This window comes from Cherax quadricarinatus, chromosome 14 (genome assembly GCF_038502225.1).
Source record: "Cherax quadricarinatus isolate ZL_2023a chromosome 14, ASM3850222v1, whole genome shotgun sequence".
Lineage (NCBI taxonomy): Eukaryota > Metazoa > Arthropoda > Malacostraca > Decapoda > Parastacidae > Cherax > Cherax quadricarinatus.
Window position 1 is genome coordinate 16,610,961 of NC_091305.1, and position 21,683 is coordinate 16,632,643.

A 21,683-nucleotide genomic window follows, 5' to 3' on the forward strand; every position below is an offset into this window, starting at 1 on the left:
CTGGTTTCACAATGAAAAGTATCTTGAAATTGAGCTCAAAGTAGCAGAAATGTTCGATTTTTACCAAAGTTCAAAAGTAAACAAATCGTGCTAAGCGTCCAATACACGTCAACTGGTGAGTCTAATATTCTTTCACAAGTGCGCCGATATTATTTATACCATTTTTACACTAATGCAGTAGTCTGCATAGCAGTAAATCTTCTATTTTTTGTGAGAATAAAAATTCAAAGTGGAAAGCAAAAGAATGTAAGAGGGGCGTGGGGACGTGACTAATGAACAGAGAAAATGTTATTTTAGTGCCAGGAATGTCCTTGTTTATTCTTGACCCTATTTGGAAATTGGCATCTTTTGAAATTTGTGTGAAATTGGCAAAATTGCTAAATTCTTACCACTGTATTGGATAGTTGAAATCGGTAAATGGGTGGTTTCTTGTACTCATTCGATAGAAAAAATGGAGTTCTAGCGAAATAGTTATGATTTTTGTCGACTAGTACACTGGAATTGGCCGAAAATAGGGCTCAAAGTGGGCAAAATCGCCGCTGTGTAAACATCGTCGAGACCGCTAACTTCGCAAGAGCATAATTCCGTAAGTTTTCCATTAACCCTTTGAGGGTTTTCGTCATACTAGTACGTCTTACGCGTAGGGGTTTTTGTCGTACTAGTACGCATAAATTCTAGCGGCCTCAAATCTCACAGGAAAAGGCTGATAAGCCTAGATGTGAGAGAATGGGTCTGTGTGGTGGGTGTGCGCAGTAGGAAAAAAATCTGGCACCCAGTGGTGCATTGTGGGAATGCCATCATAGTACACAATTTCCACCGTGCCTCGCGGTAAGAAGTTCCTCACTCCTCGGCGAATTGGGACACTTTTGTTCCCAGTGACAGTTCTAATACAGATGGAAGTGACAGTGAAGATGAGTTTCAAGGTTCTGGTGAGGTTTTGACCGAAACTAATGACCATAATATGGGTAATAGTGAGGAAAACCCAGACAACCCACAGCCTTCCACCTCTGGTGCTGGGCCATCTTGTTCACGTTCAATTGTACCAGAATCAAAGAGGAAACTCCTATTTTCCAAAATCCCAGACTCAGATGTGAGCATTGGTGATGATAGTGATAGTGATTATGAACTACAAGCTCTTCAAACTTGTTCCAAGAATGGAGGATGAGGAGGAGGCAGAGGAGGAGGAGGCAGAGGAGGAGGAGGCAGAGGAGGAGGAGGCAAGAGGAGGAGGAGGCAAGAGGAGGAGGAGGCAAGAGGAGGAGGAGGCAAGAGGAGGAGGAGGCAAGAGGAGGAGGAGGCAAGAGGAGGAGGAGGCAAGAGGAGGAGGAGGCAAGAGGAGGAGGAGGCAAGAGGAGGAGGAGGCAAGAGGAGGAGGAGGCAAGAGGAGGAGGAGGCAAGAGGAGGAGGAGGCAAGAGGAGGAGGAGGCAAGAGGAGGAGGAGGCAAGAGGAGGAGGAGGCAAGAGGAGGAGGAGGCAAGAGGAGGAGGAGGCAAGAGGAGGAGGAGGCAAGAGGAGGAGGAGGCAAGAGGAGGAGGAGGCAAGAGGAGGAGGAGGCAAGAGGAGGAGGAGGCAAGAGGAGGAGGAGGCAAGAGGAGGAGGAGGCAAGAGGAGGAGGAGGAGGAAGAAGAAGAGGAGGAGGAAGAAGAAGAGGAGGAGGAGGAAGAAGAGGAGGAGGAGGAGGAAGAAGAAGAGGAGGACGAAGAAGAAGAATACGTAATGATAACAATAATACATAATAATAATAATAATACATAATAATACATAATAATAATAATACATAATAATAATACATAATAATAATAATAGGTAATAATAAATGTTCACCCATGACAGTAACAAGATAAGGGGAGATAACATCTGATAAGTGCTGACGTTTGATGAGGGTAAATGAGGGTAGAGCTGATGCCAAAAGATGAGATAAACCTCTCCCTCCCTTTGTTTTTGCTGGTATACTAACATTTCTGTCTGTCTATTTGCCTGTCTGTCAAGCTCCCTGTCTATCCGTCTAGCTCTCTGTCTCAGAGAGCCACAAGACTGTGTCATCACTTTTACTCACATCTTCAAGCAGAGTATAGCACTTTGTCTGGGTTTCTTGGGTTATCCTAGGTAATTTATACTATGTATACTTGTATTTATGTGTACCTGTGAGACAGAGGTAGACAGACAGATAGAAAGAGAGAGACAGATTGAAAGAGATAGAATGAGGGAGAAAGATAAAACACCGTTGTGTATGACACCATGTTTCAGAGTTCCACAAGCTGCAGAACTAATAGGAATATGTTCAGTGACTGTATATTGGTATATATATTATAGAACAATAATAATAAACAATGTTTTGTATTGTTTGTTTTTGTAAACAAGTTTTGTAAACAATATATTGATAATTATGTTTGTGTGCTTATTGTGTTGTATACAACGAGTGTATATATGTACATTGCACCTTACTTTGGTCTCATAGGCCACATAAGTTATGTGAAAAAATAAAATAGTGAAAAAAACAACAAACCTTCAAATACAAGTAAACTAAAGTTTACCGGGTGAGCGGCAGTCGCCGCTGTTGCCATACGCGGCTCATTTTCTGCAAACTTCATGCATCCATATCTCCGTAAGTATTGATGGTAAATTTTTTTTGTTTATCCTATAATGTTTAGAAAAAAAAACTATTTTTTCATAAGAAAAAATAATTTTTTTTTTTTTGAAATTTGGCCGACCCTGAGAACGAGTTTCGGAGAGGGCCTGTCGACCCTCAAAGGGTTAAATTTCATACTTTTGGTGTCATTATGATCGGGAAAAGATTCTCTATCTTCCTATAAGAAAAAATCATTTTTTTTTTTTAAATTTGGGCGACCCTGAGAACAAGTCTGGGAGAGGGCCTGGGGACCCTGAAAGGGTTAATGACTGCGTTCCGTTCCTAAGAACACGTCAGTAAATGAATTCGTTGCTAAGTGAGCAGCATACTATAATGGTAGTGGGTTTGTGTCAACTATGTTTCATATTGTTTTAATGTCACCTTTGCACCTTTATAATATTTCTGGTATATGTATTTTTAAATGTTTATACAGTAGTATACTGTATATTGTAATAAGCAAAATACAGTGGACCCTCTAATTTCGTGATTAATCCATTCCAGAGTTTCTGCCGAAAGTCGAAATTTATGAAAATTCAAACCATTTTCCCCGTAAGAAATAATGTAAATCCAATTAATCCATTCCAGACATACAAAAGTATTAACAAAATATACTTTTTTAAGAGATTAAATATAGATTTACATACAGGAAAGAATGACAAATAAATATAAAGCACTAATAATATGTATAAATTAACATTTAACATCACACCTTTATTGAAGACTGTTGTTGGTGTATGGAAGACAGGGAGGAGGGGAGAGGGAGGAATAATTATTGTTTGGAAGGGAATCCCCTTTCATAAAGACTTTAGGTACTGAGTCCTTATCCGGGGTAGGTCCCTTCTTTGTTTTTTAATGGCACTACTACCAGCTTGAGTCACTGGACCCTTGTTGCACTAAAAATATTTCAATAGAGCTCTGTTTCTGGTGTCTCTTTAAGATGTTGCTGACACGGCTTGCAACTGCTTTCTTAGGGTTATGTTCCTCCACAAATGTTTGCACCTCACTCCACTTTGCACAGATGTCCTTAATCTTTGAAGAAGGCACCTTCTTCCCTCCCTCTCTTTCTCCTGTGAAGCAATTTCTTCGGCTGTGTTCTGTTGCTATTGCAGATGAAGGTTTTGCAGCTCTTCAGTGGTTAACTCTTCATTGTGGTCCTCCACCAACTCTTCCACATCCTCGCCACTCACATCTAACCCCATGGAATTCCCCAATGCCACAATACATTCCACAATAGGTGTAGGGTTGACAGGGTCAGCCTCAAACCCTTCAAAATCCTTCTTGACGACACATTTTGGCCACGCTTTTCTCCAGAGTTCATCATCCTGGAAGTCACTCCCTGCCAAGCCTTATCTATAAGAGTTATGCAAATGAGGATATTGAAGTGATCCCTCCAGAATTCTCTTAGGGTCAGTTCAGTGTCTGAGGTCAGATCAAAGCACCTTTGAAACATTGCTTTTGGTGTCGAGTTTTTTGAAGTTTGAAATGATTTCCTGGTCCATGGGCGAATGAGAGGAGTGGTATTAGGGGGCAAGAACTTCACTGTGATGAAACTAAACTCTAACAATTGGTCATGCAAGTCTGGAGGATGAGCAGGAGCATTGTCCATTACCAGGAGGCACTTGAGTAGCAATTTTTTTTCAGGAGGTATTTCTTCACACTTGGACCACACTTCATTGAACCAATCAAGGAAAATTTCCCTTGTGACCCATGCCTTATTGTTAGCCTTCCACATCACACACAGCTTACTCTTGAAACTGTTTTTCTTGAATACACCTGGATTTTCAGAGTGATACACCAGTAAAGCTTCACTTTGAAATCCCCACTAGCATTACCACAGAACAAGAGAGTTAGCCTGTCTTTCATAGGCTTGTGTCCTGGAAGTGCATTTTCCTCCTGTGTGATGTAGGTCTTCTTTGGCTATTTCTTCCAAAAGAGGCGTGTTTTGTCACAATTGAACGCTTGTAGGGGGAGGAATCCTTCATCCTCTACCTACACCTTGAATTCATGCATGAATTTTTCAGCTGCATGTTTGTCTGAAGTTGCAGCCTTGCCATGCCTTACAACGCTGTATATGCCACTTCACTTCTTGAATTTTTCGAACCAGCCTTTGCTGGCCTTAAATTCACTAACATGAGTACTTGTTCTAAGCATTTTCTCTGAGATCGGCATGCAACTGCCTTTATTTTTCACAAATTATCAAATTCATTATTCTATCTCCCGCTAACTGTTTTTGGTTGATCCACACCAACAACAACTACTCAACATCTTTGATTATTTGCAGTCTATTTTTAATAGCATATTTACCCCTTTTGCAGCATCAGCTTCCTTGATTTCGTTTTCTTCGCCACATTGGAAGTGATCGTTGAATGGGGTTTCCCGTACATCCTGGCGAGGTCGGCCACACATATGCCACTTTCATATTTTTCTACAATCTCTTTAATTCTATGGTGTTTCTCACCTTCTTTACCAAAGGGCTTGCACTAGGAGCTTTCTTTGCTCTCATGGTGGCATATTTAGCAGTTGCAAGTCCAAAAAACAATGAATTATGAAATGTTTCATATGAATGCGTGGGATGATGGTCACTCGCCAAGAAACAATGCCAAACTAACTCTGAATGGTGTATGGGAGGCTTTGTGTGTGCACGGCCCACTGGGACATGTTCCGTACGACTGCCGAATACAGAGGGAAATCATGAAAATAGAGGCTATACAGTGGAACCCTGAGTTTTGTCTGCTCTGAGTATCGTACGCTTCGAGTTTAGAACTGTTTTTTTGGCTAAATTTTGTCTCCAGTTTCGCACTGTGCCCCGTGTTTCGTCCCACATACCAGACCTGTCTACCTGCCCGTGCCTGAGCGCCTCCCCGTGCAGCTGCCATGAGTCTCTCTGTCTTTTTTCTCCTCGAGTGAACATTACATTATATGCTAGGCATTTAAAGTGCCCTGGAGTGATAAAATGCATATGCAGTACACTCATTACTTACCTCAAAATATTTGTAGTCTTAATGGTCTTAATATAGAGTGCAAGGTGAATAGTAAGGTTGGTAGGTACATATCAGTGTGTGGTAGGTCTGTAACCTCCATCTGGCTACCCCACTCACACATTATATACTACTAGGCATTTAAAGTGCCCTAGAGTGATAAACTGCATATACAGTGGACCCTTGATAATCGTGAGGCTGGAAAGTTGTAATTTTTGAAAATTGTAACATCATTTTTGTCAAAACATTGACGCGCGAATCGTCGTTTGACTCACAAATAGTCGTTCGTCCCGGACGCATACTCATGGCTCTGAGCCGCCTCACACTCCCTTCCCAGCCAGTGTGGCATTGTTTACCAGTGAGTGACGGTCCCCTCACTTGTTCATACGAAATATTTCATAATATTCCATTCATTTTAGTGCTTGCAACTTCTAAATAAGCTGCCATGGCTCCAAAGAAAGCTCCTAGTGCCAGGCCCTTGGTAAAGAAGGTGAGAAATATGATTGAATTCAAGAAAAAATCATTGAACAATATGAAAGTGGTGTACGTGTGGCTGAACTGGCCAGGATGTATAAGAAACCCCATACAACCATAGCTTCCATCGTGGCCAAGAAAAAGGAAATCAAGGAAGCTATTGTTGCGAAGGGGGTAAATATGCTGACAATGAGATTGCCAGTAATCGAAGATGTTGAGAAGTTACTGTTGGTGTGGATCAACGAGAAACAATTAGCAGGAGATTATTTGTGAAAAGGCTAGGCAGTTGCATGATGATCTCGTAAAGAAATTGCCTGCAATGAGTGCTGATGTTTGTGAATTTAAGGCCAGCAAAGGCTGGTTTGAGAGATTTAAGAACCGTAGTGGCATACAGTGTGATAAGGCATGGCGAGGCTGCCAGTTCGGACAAAATTGCAGCTACAAAATTCGTAAATGAATTCAAAGAGTACATACAGACTGATTAATTAAAACCCCAACAAGTGTTCAATTGTGACGAAACAGGCCTCTTTTGGAAGAAAATTCCAAAGAGGACCTACATTACTCAGGAGGAAAAAGGACTGCCAGGACACAAGCCTATGAAAGACAGGCTGATGCTCATGTTTTGTAGTAATGCTAGTGGGGATTTCAAAGTGAAGCCGCTGCTAGTGTACCATTCTGAAAATCCCAGAGCTTTCAAGAAAAACAGCGTTATGAAGAGTACGTAAATTGTTTGTGTTTTGGAAAGCTAATAATAAGGCATCGGTCACGAGGGAAATTTTTGTCGAGTGGTTCAATGAAGGGTTTGGCCCCAGTGTGAAGAATTACCTCCTGGAAAAGAAATTGGATCTCAAGTGCCTCTTGCTAATGGACAATGCACCTGCTCATCCTCCAAACTTGGATGACCTAATTCTGGAGGAGTTTGGGTTCATCACAGTAAAGTTCTTTCCCCCTAATACCACTCCTGTCCTCCAGCCCATGGACCAGCAAGTCATTTCACACTTGAAAAAAAACTACACCAAAGCAGTGTTTCAAAGGTGTTTTAATGTGACCTCAGACATTCACTTGACCCTAAGAGAGTTTTGGAAAGATCACTTCAGTATCCTCCATTCCATAAGCCTTATAGGTAAGGCTTGGGAGGGAGTGACTACCAGGACTTTGAACTCTGCTTGGAGAAAATTGTGGCCAGATTGTGTCCACAAGAGGGATTTTGAAGGGTTTGGGGCTGATCCTGATGAGCCTATGGCAGTTGTGGAATCTGTTGTGGCATTGGGGAGTTCCATGGGGTTGGATGTGAGTTTGGAGGATGTGGAAGAGTTGGTGGAGGACCACAATGAAGAGCTAACCACTGAGGAGCTGCAAGAGCTTCAGCTGGAACAGCAACAGACTGCAGCTCAGAATATTGCTGCAGAGGAGGAGGAAATTAAGGAGATTTTTGAAATGTGGGGTAGGATGGAAAGATTTTTTGAGAAACGTCACCCTGACAAGGCTGTTGCAAGCCATATCGGCAACTTGTACAGTGACAGTCTTGGCCCATTTTAGGGAAGTTTTAAAGAGATGCCAGAAACAGAGCTCTCTGGATACTTTTTGCAAGACAGGGCTCCAGTGACTCTAAAGCTGGGCCTTAGTGGCATTAAGAAACAGAGAAGAGAAGTAACCCCAGAGAAGGACTTGGTATCTGAGGTGTTGATGGAAGGGGATTCCCCTTCCAAACAGTAAATAATCCAATCTCTCCCCTCCTCCAGTCTTCCATACACTAAGAATCGCCGATAAAGGTAAGTGTTATGCTGTTAATGTTTCATTCATCATGTCCCATTGTATTGTGTATGTACTACATCTATATTTCATGTAAAAGAAATTTTTGTTTTAATACTTCTGGGTGTCTGGAATGGATTAATTGTATTTACATTATTTCTTATGGGGAAGATGGTTTCGAAAATGGTCACACTTCATGGAACGGATTAATTATGAAAAACGAGGGTCCACTGTACTGTACACTCATTACTTACCTTAAAATATTTGTAGTCTTAATGTAGAGTGAGAGGTGAGTAAACAAGATGAATACATGAGTGTGTGGAAAGTTTGCTGAGTTTTGTAAGCAAACCAGTTGTTGTTAGCAGTCTGGACACAAATGGTTTATGTTCACTCCATCAAGCCAACTGGAAAAACATCTCATATTTATGTTAATTTATGTTACATAGTGTTTATTATATAATATAATATTAATATGGCATCTTCAAGACTAATGACACACACTTAGTGATTTTAATGTGTTCCTGCACACCAGCACAGGTGCAGGTTTTGGAGTTTAATGCAGATAAGTTCAGTGACAAAGTGTAGCATTAAGAATAGCATTAAAAGTGTAGCAATTAAGCGATTAATCGATAGAAAAAGGACGAAACGAAATAAACTCCTGACAGCACAAGCTGCTCAGCCTATCTTCTGCAAGGTATGTAAATGGTGTACATACACCAGTTCATTTGTACATTATAGTTTTCTTTTGAAACAAGTGATCTAATGCAGTTTGCTTCACAAACTCCATGTTCTCTTATACTAACATGTCTGAAGGAGAAATCACTGTCCTACCCCGCCACCACATACGTAATGACATATTTTATTCATTCTAGGGTGTATATCAGGTTTTTGTTATTTATATTTTTTTTTTTATCATCACACTGGCTGATTCCCACCAAGGCAGGGTGGCCCGAAAAAGAAAAACTTTCACCATCATTCACTCCATCACTGTCTTGCCAGAAGGGTGCTTTACACTACAGTTTTTAAACTGCAACATTAACACCCCTCCTTCAGAGTGCAGGCACTGTACTTCCCATCTCCAGGACTCAAGTCCGGCCTGCTGGTTTCCCTGAACCCCTTCATAAATGTTACTTTGCTCACACTCCAACAGCACATCAAGTATTAAAAACCATTTGTCTCCATTCACTCCTATCAAACACGCTCACGCATGCCTGCTGGAAGTCCAAGCCCCTCGCACACAAAACCTCCTTTACCCCTTCCCTCCAACCTTTCCTAGGCCGACCCCTACCCCGCCTTCCTTCCACTACAGACTGATACACTCTTGAAGTTATTCTGTTTCGCTCCATTCTCTCCACATGTCCGAACCACCTCAACAACCCTTCCTCAGCCCTCTGGACAACAGTTTTGGTAATCCCGCACCTCCTCCTAACTTCCAAACTACGAATTCTCTGCATTATATTCACACCACACGTTGCTCTCAGACATGACATCTCCACTGCCTCCAGCCTTCTCCTCGCTGCAACATTCATCACCCATGCTTCACACCCATATAAGAGCGTTGGTAGAACTATACTCTCATACATTCCCCTCTTTGCCTCCAAGGACAAAGTTCTTTGTCTCCACAGACTCCTAAGTGCACCACTCACCCTTTTCCCCTCATCAATTCTATGATTCACCTCATCTTTCATAGACCCATCTGCTGACACGTCCACTCCCAAATATCTGAATACATTCACCTCCTCCATACTCTCTCCCTCCAATCTGATATCCAATCTTTCATCACCTAATCTTTTTGTTATCCTCATAACCTTACTCTTTCCTGTATTCACTTTCAATTTTCTTCTTTTGCACACCCTACCAAATTCATCCACCAATCTCTGCAACTTCTCTTCAGAATCTCCCAAGAGCACAGTGTCATCAGCAAAGAGCAACTGTGACAACTCCCACTTTGTGTGATTCTTTATCTTTTAACTCCACGCCTCTTGCCAAGACCCTCGCATTTACTTCTCTTACAACCCCATCTATAAATATATTAAACAACCACGGTGACATCACACATCCTTGTCTAAGGCCTACTTTTACTGGGAAATAATTTCCCTCTTTCCTACATACTCTAACTTGAGCCTCACTATCCTCGTAAAAACTCTTCACTGCTTTCAGTAACCTACCTCCTACACCATACATATTAGATAAATTGTAATAGATAAATAAGCCGTAGAGCTGATAATAGCGTCATATTGAAGTACTACTTTGTCATGCCTCCTGACAGCAGGAACAGATAAATTGGATTTAAATTATTTCTTATGGAAAATATTACTTCGACTTTAGGACGTTTTGATGTTAGTCCTAGCTGCTGGAATGGATTAAGGACGAAACTTGGGGTTTTACTGTATTTTGACGAAAAAAGTTGCCGATAATCAAAATTCATGAAAGTAGAGACTCGTGAAATTAGAGGTATCACTGTAGAGGAAATCAGCTCTAATGTCATTGTTTATTTATTTATTTATTTATTTTATGTCTTTGCAAACAGTACATTGAGATTTTGTATTTGCAATAGTGGGTTGCAATGCAAAGAGAGCCTCTATTATGCCTAGGCATTATGGGCCAACTTAACATCTTAGGCTTAGTCTACTTAACACTAAGGAGTATATCATAGTCGTACAGTAGGATAGTTATTATTTCATAGTTTTACAGTAGAAAATTAATTATAAATGAATCAAAATTTGTATAATACAAAGATATATTTATATTCTAAAATGCTTTTGTGAAAACAATGATTCAATTATATTCCTGTCAACAATGGATAAAAGGTTCAAAGTGATTGTTTCAGTTATGATGTGGGAGTACATAGGTGAGTAAGTGTGTACTGAGTATTTAGCATTTAGTCTAGGGTGATTAAGTGGCTTTTAAGAAGTCTTAAATTGATTTTCAGACTGGGTTACTTTAATATCTTCTGGTAATGAATTCCATTTTTTGGGGCCCTTTATTACCTGGAGTTTACCTGGAGAGAGTTCCGGGGGTCAACGCCCCTGCGGCCCGGTCTGTGACCAGGCCTCCTGGTGGATCAGAGCCTGATCAACCAGGCTGTTGCTGCTGGCTGCACGCAAACCAACGTACGAGCCACAGCCTGGCTGATCAGGAACTGACTTTAGGTGCTTGTCCAGTGCCAGCTTGAAGACTGCCAGGGGTCTGTTGGTAATCCCCCTTATGTGTGCTGGGAGGCAGTTGAACAGTCTCGGGCCCCTGACACTTCTAAATATATGCAAACAAGTACAGTACTGGTATATACTGCACATCATATTGGAAAGAATTATCATTATTCTCATGGAAAACACTAAGCTTCTGTGGGTCATTCAGTGCTGGATAGCAAGGGTAAGGGAGACGGTAGAGGGAGTAAGACGGTGTAGAGGAAAGGACAATGGCAATAGTGGGAGTAGTGTCACAGAAGGTATAGAATATCAGTGCCAGTTAGGAATTCACAGAGAATCTGCATTAAAAGTGGAAAAACCACAGAAGAGGGTGGAGAGAGTAAATGTCAGGGCAGTGAAAAAGTATCTGAAGTAAAACTGGTATGGTCTTTGTTGAACTAAACATGTGACCATATGTTTCTAGCTTGATGTATAAGGAGGCACACGAGGAAGTGGCTGGAGTAGACAGGCTTAACAATGTCTATTTTTCAATTAGGTATCTAAGAATGTGTAGCCTTGGTTTAAAATCTACGAAGATATTATTACCACTTAGAAAAGTTGTAATTATGCCTTGTTATTTGCCTTTATAGGAAATGACATAGGGTGCGAAAGAGATGTAACCTAGGGAAACAAAGGACAGGCTTAGCTGGATCTAAAAGATAGGTTGAGAAAGGTTTCAGGACTGAAAATATCTTCATTTCAATACAGTCATCAAAAGGAACCACAAATGAAGATCTAGGGCATTCAAATAAGAGTGATGAGAAGACTGGAGTTGTGTGAACCCTCCCTGCTACTACCCTGTTAGAAGCAAGGAGAGGATTGAGTAAGCTGAGTGGTCAAGGAAGGGGAATGAAGAGTGGAGGAGGAAAGCTGCATAAAGGTATTCAAAACTGAAGAAGAGGTAATGATCTCTGACTATATGACCCCTAAAGGCCAATATAGGTCAGAGATCATTAGTGCTTTCTTGACTAAAATAACTATAAACAAACTGTCACACAAGGCAGAAACAGAAACATTTAAAGCAGTTTCTAAAATAATTTTCCTGAAGCATCATTTGGGGTCCCAGGTAAAGGTGTAAAGGTAGAAAGTTGAAAGTGAACATCGATAAGAGTAAGGTGATGAGGGTATCAAACAATTTAGATAAAGAAAAACTGGATATCACATTGGAGGGAGCATGGAAGAAGTGAATGTATTAAAATATTTGAGAGCTGACTTGTCAGCAGATGAGTTTATGAAGGATGAGGTTAACCATAGAACCAATTAAGGAAAAAAGATGAGTGGTGCTTTGAGGTATCTGTGGAGATCAAAAAACATTATCCATGGAGGCAAAGAAGGAAATGTACAAGAACATAGTGGTACCAACACTCTTACATGGGTGTGAAGCATGGGCTGTAAATGCTGCAGCAAAGAGGAGACTAGAGGTAGTGGAGATGCATCTAAGGGCAATGTGTGGTGTAAATATTATACAGAGAATTCATAGCGTGGAAATTAGGAGGAGGTGTGGAGTTACTAAAATTATGAGCCAAAGGGCTGAAGAGGGGTTGTTGAAGTGGTTTGGTCATTTAAAGAGAATGGAACAAAGCAGAATGACTTGGAGAGTGTATAACTCTGCAGGGGAAGGAAGGAGAGGTAAGGGTTGCCCTAGGAAAGGTTGGAGGGAGGGGGTAAAGGAGGTTTTGTGAGTGAGGGGTTTAGACTTCCAGCAAGGGTGCATGAGCGTGTTAGATAGGAGTGAAAGGAGATGAATGGTTTTTGGGATGTGGAGCTGTTGGAGTGTGAGCAGAGTAATATTTTGTGAAAAGATTCAGGGAAACCAGTTAGCTGGACTTGAGTCCTGGGGGTGGGAAGTACAATGCCTGCACTTTAAAAGAGGGGTTTGGGGTATTGGCTGTTTGGAGTGACATCTAAACTGTCGTATCTGAGCGCCTCTGCAAAGACAATGATTATGTATGAATGATGAAAGTGTTTTTTTTCTTTTTGGGTCACCCTACCTCGGTGGGAAACAGCCCCCGTGTTAAAAAACAAAATCATGTTAAACAATAAATCCAAAAGAGTCATACAGCACTGCATAGAGTTTTTATACGGTGTGATATGGACTCGAGGTATATCAAAGAGATCTGTGTTTTGTGTTGTGGTCATGTGCCCTGTTTAGGTTGGTGAGAAGTTTGAGTGGAAGGTTTATATTTGCGTGTATTGTTCTGTGTATGTAGTAGGCACATGAATAAGTATGGATGTTGTTAATGGTGAGCAGATTCAGACTTTTGAAAATTGGTGGAGTATGCTGGCGGGAGTGGGAATTTATCATTCTTACTACTGTCTTTTGCTGGGTTATTAGGGGTTTTAGGTGATTGGATGTTATTGATCCCCATGCACAAATTCCATATGTAAGATAAGGGTATACGAGTTAATGGTACAGTGCCAGGAGAGCCGATTGTGGAACGTAGTACCTTATCTTTGATAGTATGCCCACAGTCTTGAAGATTTTCTTGGTGATTTGTTGTATGTGTGTCCAGAACTTAAAGCTACTGTCAAGGTGGATACCTAGGAATTTTCCTCCGAGAGTCTTGTGACTGATGATCCATTTAGCATTATGTTAATTGGATCATTTGCAGCTTTGTTTCCAAACTGAATGAAATAGGTTTTATCAGTGCTCAGGGTAAGTTTGTTAGTCATCATCCAGGCAGATATTTTCTGTAATTCAGCATTGACTGTGTTTGCTAGTATGACTGTGTTTGGGTGGGAAAAGACATATGTAGTGTCATCTGCAAATAATATGGGTTTGAGTAGCTGTGATGCATTCAGTAGATCATTGATGTAGATGAGAAAGAGGAGTGGTCCAAGGACGCTTCCTTGTGGGACTCCTACTGTGATTGGTTGGGTGGAAGCGTTTGCATCATTTGCATACACATATTGAGTTCTGTTACTAAGGTATGATTTTAGCCTCTGATACCAATGTGCATTAATTTGGAGCACAGCAGTTCACGGTCGACTGTATCAAAAGCTTTACGTAAATCAATGAAAATGCCCAGCGGGACTTTTCTTTTCAAGTGCGGTATATATTTGTTCTAGCATGTGTATGATAGCATCGTTCGTGCTTTTATTATTCCTGAATCCAAACTGACAAGGGTTTAATATGCTGTGTGAAACGAGGTAGGAATAGATCCGTCTATGAATTAATTTTTCAAAGATTTTAGAGAGCAGTAGTAAGTTAGATATTGGTCTATAGTTATTCAAGTCAGCTTGGTCACCACCTTTATGGATCGGAGTGACCCTCGCTATTTTGAGGATTGTTGGGAAGCTAGATGATTCAATGGATTTGTTAAAGAACATTGCAATAATTGGTGACAGTACTTGAAAAGCTTTTTTGTACATAAAAGCAGGCAAGTTGTTTAAGTCTCCTGCCTTGTTTTTAAGGGTGTTTATGATGAGCGTAACTTCAATGGGGTTGGTTGGAGCTAGGAATACCGTATTTGGGTAGGTACCTATGAGGTAGTCTGATGGATGTTTGTGCTTGGTATTTTGTTAGATTTTTTCCTATTCAATTTTTACATTTAGCATTTATTTGTCTTTGCAAACAGTACATTGAGATTTTGTATTTACAATAGTGGTTGCAATGCAAAGAGAGCCTCTGTTATGCCTAGGCATTATGGGCCAACTTAACATTATTCGTTTAGAGTCTACTTAACACTAAGGAGTATATCATAGTTGTACAGTAGGATAGTAATTATTTCATAGTTGTAAAGTAGAATATTATAAATGAATCAAAATTTGTATAATATAAAGATATATTTATGTTCTGGCTTTAAGTGAAACAAAGCTGAAGGGGGTGGGAGAGTTTCAATGGAGAGGAATAAATGGGATTAGGTCAGGGGTTTCAAATAGAGTTAGAGCTAAAGAAGGAGTAGCAATAATGTTGAAGGATAAGCTATGGCAGGAAAAGAGGGACTACAAATGTATAAATTCAAGGATTATGTGGAGTAAAATAAAGATTGGATGTGAAAAGTGGGTTATAGTAAGCGTGTATGCACCTGGAGAAGAGAGAAGTGTAGAGGAGAGAGAGAGATTCTGGGAAATGTTGAGTGAATGCGTGGGGAGTTTTGAATCAAGTGTGAGAGTAATGGTGGTTGGGGATTTCAATGCTAAAGTGGGTAAAAATGTTATGGAGGGAGTAGTAGGTAATTTTGGGGTGCCAGGGGTAAATGTAAATGGGGAGCCTTTAATTGAGCTATGTGTAGAAAGAAATTTGGTAATAAGTAATACATATTTTATGAAAAAGAGGATAAATAAATATACAAGGTATGATGTAGCACGTAATGAAAGTAGTTTGTTAGATTATGTATTGGTGGATAAAAGGTTGATGGGTAGGCTCCAGGATGTACATGTTTATAGAGGGGCAACTGATATATCGGATCATTATTTAGTTGTAGCTACAGTTAGAGTAAGAGGTAAATGGGAAAAGAGGAAGGTGGCAACAACAAGTAAGAGGGAGGTGAAAGTGTATAAACTAAGGGAGGAGGAAGTTAGGGCGAGATATAAGCGACTATTGGCAGAAAGGTGGGCTAGTGCAAAGATGAGTAGTGGGGGGGTTGAAGAGGGTTGGAATAGTTTTAAAAATGCAGTATTAGAATGTGGGGCAGAAGTTTGTGGTTATAGGAGGGTGGGGGCAGGAGGAAAGAGGAGTGATTGGTGGAATGATGAAGTAAAGGGTGTGATAAAAGAGAAAAAGGTAGCTTACGAGAGATTTTTACAAAGCAGAAGTGTTATAAGAAGAGCAGAGTATATGGAGAGTAAAAGAAAGGTGAAGAGAGTGGTGAGAGAGTGCAAAAGGAGAGCAGATGAAAGAGTGGGAGAGGCACTGTCAAGAAATTTTAATGAAAATAAGAAAAAATTTTGGAGTGAGTTAAACAAGTTAAGAAAGCCTAGGGAAAGTATGGATTTGTCAGTTAAAAACAGAGTAGGGGAGTTAGTAGATGGGGAGAGGGAGGTATTAGGTAGATGGCGAGAATATTTCGAGGAACTTTTAAATGTTAAGGAAGAAAGGGAGGCGGTAATTTCATGCACTGGCCAGGGAGGTATACCATCTTTTAGGAGTGAAGAAGAGCAGACTGTAAGTGTGGTGGAGGTACGTGAGGCATTACGTAGAATGAAAGGGGGTAAAGCAGCTGGAACTGATGGGATCATGACAGAAATGTTAAAAGCAGGGGGGAATATAGTGTTGGAGTGGTTGGTACTTTTGTTTAATAAATGTATGAAAGAGGGGAAGGTACCTAGGGATTGGCGGAGAGCATGTATAGTCCCTTTATATAAAGGGAAAGGGGACAAAAGAGATTGTAAAAATTATAGAGGAATAAGTTTACTGAGTATACCAGGAAAAGTATACGGTAGGGTTATAATTGAAAGAATTAGAGGTAAGACAGAATGTAGAATTGCGGACGAACAAGGAGGTTTCAGAGTGGGTAGGGGATGTGTAGATCAAGTGTTTACATTGAAGCATATATGTGAACAGTATTTAGATAAAGGTAGGGAAGTTTTTATTGCATTTATGGATTTAGAAAAGGCATATGATAGAGTGGATAGAGGAGCAATGTGGCAGATGTTGCAAGTATATGGAATAGGTGGTAAGTTACTAAATGCTGTAAAGAGCTTTTATGAGGATAGTGAGGCTCAGGTTAGGGTGTGTAGAAAAGAGGGAGAATACTTCCCGGTAAAAGTAGGTCTTAGACAGGGATGTGTAATGTCACCATGGTTGTTTAATATATTTATAGATGGGGTTGTAAAAGAAGTAAATGCTAGGGTGTTCGGGAGAGGGGTGGGATTAAATTATGGGGAATCAAATTCAAAATGGGAATTGACACAGTTACTTTTTGCTGATGATACTGTGCTTATGGGAGATTCTAAAGAAAAATTGCAAAGGTTAGTGGATGAGTTTGAGAATGTGTGTAAAGGTAGAAAGTTGAAAGTGAACATAGAAAAGAGTAAGGTGATGAGGGTATCAAATGATTTAGATAAAGAAAAATTGGATATCAAATTGGGGAGGAGGAGTATGGAAGAAGTGAATGTTTTCAGATACTTGGGAGTTGACGTGTCGGCGGATGGATTTATGAAGGATGAGGTTAATCATAGAATTGATGAGGGAAAAAAGGTGAGTGGTGCGTTGAGGTATATGTGGAGTCAAAAAACGTTATCTATGGAGGCAAAGAAGGGAATGTATGAAAGTATAGTAGTACCAACACTCTTATATGGATGTGAAGCTTGGGTGGTAAATGCAGCAGCGAGGAGACGGTTGGAGGCAGTGGAGATGTCCTGTCTAAGGGCAATGTGTGGTGTAAATATTATGCAGAAAATTCGGAGTGTGGAAATTAGGAGAAGGTGTGGAGTTAATAAAAGCATTAGTCAGAGGGCAGAAGAGGGGTTGTTGAGGTGGTTTGGTCATTTAGAGAGAATGGATCAAAGTAGAATGACATGGAAAGCATATAAATCTATAGGGGAAGGAAAGAGGGGTAGGGGTCGTCCTCGAAAGGGTTGGAAAGAGGGGGTAAAGGAGGTTTTGTGGGTGAGGGGCTTGGACTTCCAGCAAGCGTGCACGAGCGTGTTAGATAGGAGTGAATGGAGACGAATGATACTTGGGACCTGACGATCTGTTGGAGTGTGAGCAGGGTAATATTTAGTGAAGGGATTCAGGGAAACCGGTTATTTTCATATAGTCGGACTTGAGTCCTGGAAATGGGAAGTACAATGCCTGCACTTTAAAGGAGGGGTTTGGGATATTGGCAGTTTGGAGGGATATGTTGTGTATCTCTATACGTATATGCTTCTAAACTGTTATATTCTGAGCACCTCTGCAAAAGCAGTGATAATGTGTGAGTGTGGTGAAAGTGTTGAATGATGATGAAAGTATTTTCTTTTTGGGGATTTTCTTTCTTTTTTGGGTCACCCTGCCTCGGTGGGAGACGACCGACTTGTTGAAAAAAAAAAAAAAAAAAAAAAATATTTATATTCGAAAATGCTTTTTGTGAAAACAATGATTCAATTATATTCCTGTCAACAACGGATAAAAGGTTCAAAGTGATTGTTTCAGTTATGATGTGGGAGTACATAGGTAAGTGTGTACTGAGTATTTAGCATTTAATCTAGGGTCGTGGAGAAGAAAACATCAAGTCTGTTTGCTGCTTCGGTTGGAGTAGGGGTTCATCTGATTTTGTTAGTTTGATTGTTTTGTTTTTGGATAACTTTTTAGTTCCAAGAATTTAAGATAGAGTTTTCCAGGTTTTTTTCATATCACTTTTGATGTTATGTAATCTGTTTTCATAATACAATTTTTTTTACCTTCTTATCAGGCTGGTAAGTGCTGACGAGTAACTTTTTGACTGTTCTCTAGTTATTTGACCTATTCTATACTGTTTTTCATATTTGTGCTTTGTGTTAATGGATTTGAGGATGCTTGGTGTTAGCCAGGGATTATTCAGTCTCTTTGCTGTGATCTGTTTAGTTTTTCTTGGGCAATGTCTGTTATAGAGGCATTGGGCTTTTTTTTTTAAATTATTTATACAGTCATTCCTATCTGTATATGTTTCGAGCTCATTTTGCCAATTGATGCTATTCATAGCTGCTATAAAGTTGTTAATTGCTGTCTTGTTATGTAGTCTGAAGGTTACTTTAGTAATGTCTTGTGGCAGTTTGCCCAGATTAGTTATGAGAAAGGTTGGGTAGTGGTCTGTAGTGTTGTCTGTGATTATGCCTGATTTTAAAGGGGATATGATGATTGTCCAGATGTGGTCTATTAAGGAGATGCTTGTCTTGGAGATTCTTATAGGTTTAGATATTGCTGGTAGCAACAGGCAGTTACTCATTGTGTTTGTGAATTTGGTTACTTGTGGGTCCTGGTCGTGTAGTATGTTTGTTGAAATCTCCTGTTAGTAGTAGGTGGTCTTTATTCATGTGTGCATCAGTAATCATGTTTCCTAGTTTTTCCCTGGAACGCAGGAGGGAGAGATACATGATTATATACACCTGGAAAATCCTAGAGGGACTAGTACCGAACTTGCACACGAAAATCACTCACTACGAAAGCAAAAGACTTGGCAGACGATGCACCATCCCCCCAATGAAAAGCAGGGGTGTCACTAGCACGTTAAGAGACCATACAATAAGTGTCAGGGGCCCGAGACTGTTCAACTGCCTCCCAGCACACATAAGGGGGATTACCAACAGACCCCTGGCAGTCTTCAAGCTGGCACTGGACAAGCACCTAAAGTCAGTTCCTGATCAGCCGGGCTGTGGCTCGTACGTTGGTTTGCGTGCAGCCAGCAGCAACAGCCTGGTTGATCAGGCGCTGATCCACCAGGAGGCCTGGTCACAGACCGGGCCGCGGGGGCGTTGACCCCCAAAACTCTCTCCAGGTAAACTCCAGGTATAAATGTTTGACTGTGGTACTCTGTAGATGTTTATAACTGTGAGGGGTTTTTGCAGGTCTTTTGATTTAAATTTGGCCATGATATATTCTCCATGTTCGTCCCTTGTGCAAGATTTATTGATACATTCGAGTTGATTTGAGTAGTATATAGCTGTTCCTCCTCCTTGCTGGTCTGTTCTGCAGTTGTGTATGGCTATGTAGCCAGGAATGGTATAGAAATCTGTAATATTAGGCTTAAGTCAGGTTTCTGTGAGTGTGATGATTGATATATTGGAATGAAGGGAATTGAGTAATGCTGTGAGGTCATCATAATGTTTGCTCAAGGATCTGACATTGTTATTGTTTGCACTGAGTAATGTCTTTGCTTGGTCTGCTGTGTAGTAATTACAGTTACTGGTTGATTCGTGTAATTCATTTTGTAAAAAGTTTACATCAGGATCTATGCCTGTAATCATAGGATGAGAGTAATTTTACAAACTAGATTTTCTGATTAAAATGATACAAGGTTTATATTGAATCTACAACTAGACTTATGACTAAGACTCTGTGATTAATCTAAAACTTGTAAAAATTTGAAAGAAAAAGGGATTATTACAGAATAGATAATTCAGTTATACACTTAAGCATCTAATAGCACCTTAATTATTTTAACAAGTGAGTTTATGAACTACAGTAGATATTTACAGCTAAAATAAAGGAGCTAATGAATATAATAATAAAAGAATGTATTAAAAGCAAAATCAGTAGCACCTGAGGTAGTCAGTAGCACCTGGAGTATTTTAATAAATGTGACTATATGGACAAGAGGAGAGAAAAAATAAATAAATAAATGAGCTTGGGAATATAATGGCAAAATAGTGAACTTGTTACACTTTAGCCCCTGAGAATAGCACTTTGATTATTTTAAGAATTGTGAATATATGAACTAAGGTAGTTATATTAAGCTAAAATAAAGGAGAAAATATATAAGGGACTAAATTAAGTAATGGTAAACAAAGTTAAATGGACAGATAGTCACTATGATATATAATGGCAAAATAGTGAACTTATTACACTTTAACACCTGACCCATCATAAATCTGAGGCATTGGTGAACAAGTACATCAGTAAGTGAGGAGAGGCTGTATACATATACTATATGTATTTTTGGGGGGATTTTGGTATGTACTAATTTGTTTGATTACTTCAGAGAGAAGAACTTCAATATAACAGTTCGCTGGAATGACGGCAATGGTAAAGAGAAAATACCAAACCCAGTGATCACTTTCAAGCAGGCCTTTGAACCATATCCTGATTTACTGGCTGAAATAGAAAGGATGGGATTTAAATTTCCAACTCCAATACAGTCACAGTCGTGGCCAATCTTAATGCAAGGACATGATATGATTGGAATAGCTCAAACTGGTACAGGTAAGCTTTGTTTCCCATTATAGTCTTCAAGGCATCAATATTTTTTTTTTATACAAGTTAGTTAATCTTTTGGACACTATTTTTCTTAATAAAAATTACTGCCTTCTTTCTCCATTTGCATGGAGGGGGAGTTATTTGCCTCAAAATCAGATAATTCACTAGTCAACAATTTTTGAAAAGTTGTATGCTGCTTAAACAAGATTAGTTAATTCTTATGTATTTTCATGTCCTGAACCCAAATATCACCTTGAAAAATGCTTATTGGTTATAGGTTTAAAGAGTTGATTTTTTTTTTTAACAAGTCGGCCGTCTCCCACCGAGGCAGGGTGACCCAAAAAGGAAGAAAATCCCCAAAAAGAAGATACTTTCATCATCATTCAACTCTTTCACCTCACTCACACATAATCACTGTTTTTGCAGAGGTGCTCAGCTTGTAGCGTAAAATATGTGTCGGTATGTTTTAGACTCTAATCCTTACCTACTCTCTGCCTTTTCACTTGACGCTTATAGTGGGCTGAAGAATCATCTCTTGCCAGCGTCTGCAAGCATTCTTGTGCCCCATTTGCCCTGGTACCACTTTTCCATGGTTGAAATATCTTGGTGAAACCTTTCACCATGTTCGTCACTAACTGCTTCTCAGTTTGCTGGAAAAACGTCTTAAATACGAGTCCAAAATGTAGATTTTAAGTGACATGTTACATCCCGTGTTCTTGTAAGCCTTGATGAAGTTTTCCACCAGTTCTTCATAGTTGCCTTCTCTTCTGTTTCCGAGAAATCCCTTCACCACTAACTTGAATGCTTCCCAGTCAGCTTTCTCCTCCCTGTGAAGGTCTGATTCA

At 40.0% G+C, this 21,683-nt stretch overlaps 1 protein-coding gene across 1 annotated transcript in view; it reads left to right on the forward strand.

Moving 5' to 3' along the window:
* Positions 1-21,683, forward strand: part of LOC128698605 (probable ATP-dependent RNA helicase DDX43) — a 100,834-nt gene that overhangs the window by 12,450 nt on the left and 66,701 nt on the right. The window contains exon 5 of the mRNA XM_070085021.1: positions 20,624-20,844. Within this exon, the coding sequence (XP_069941122.1) occupies positions 20,624-20,844 (221 nt within the window). The remainder of the gene's footprint in view (positions 1-20,623; positions 20,845-21,683) is intronic.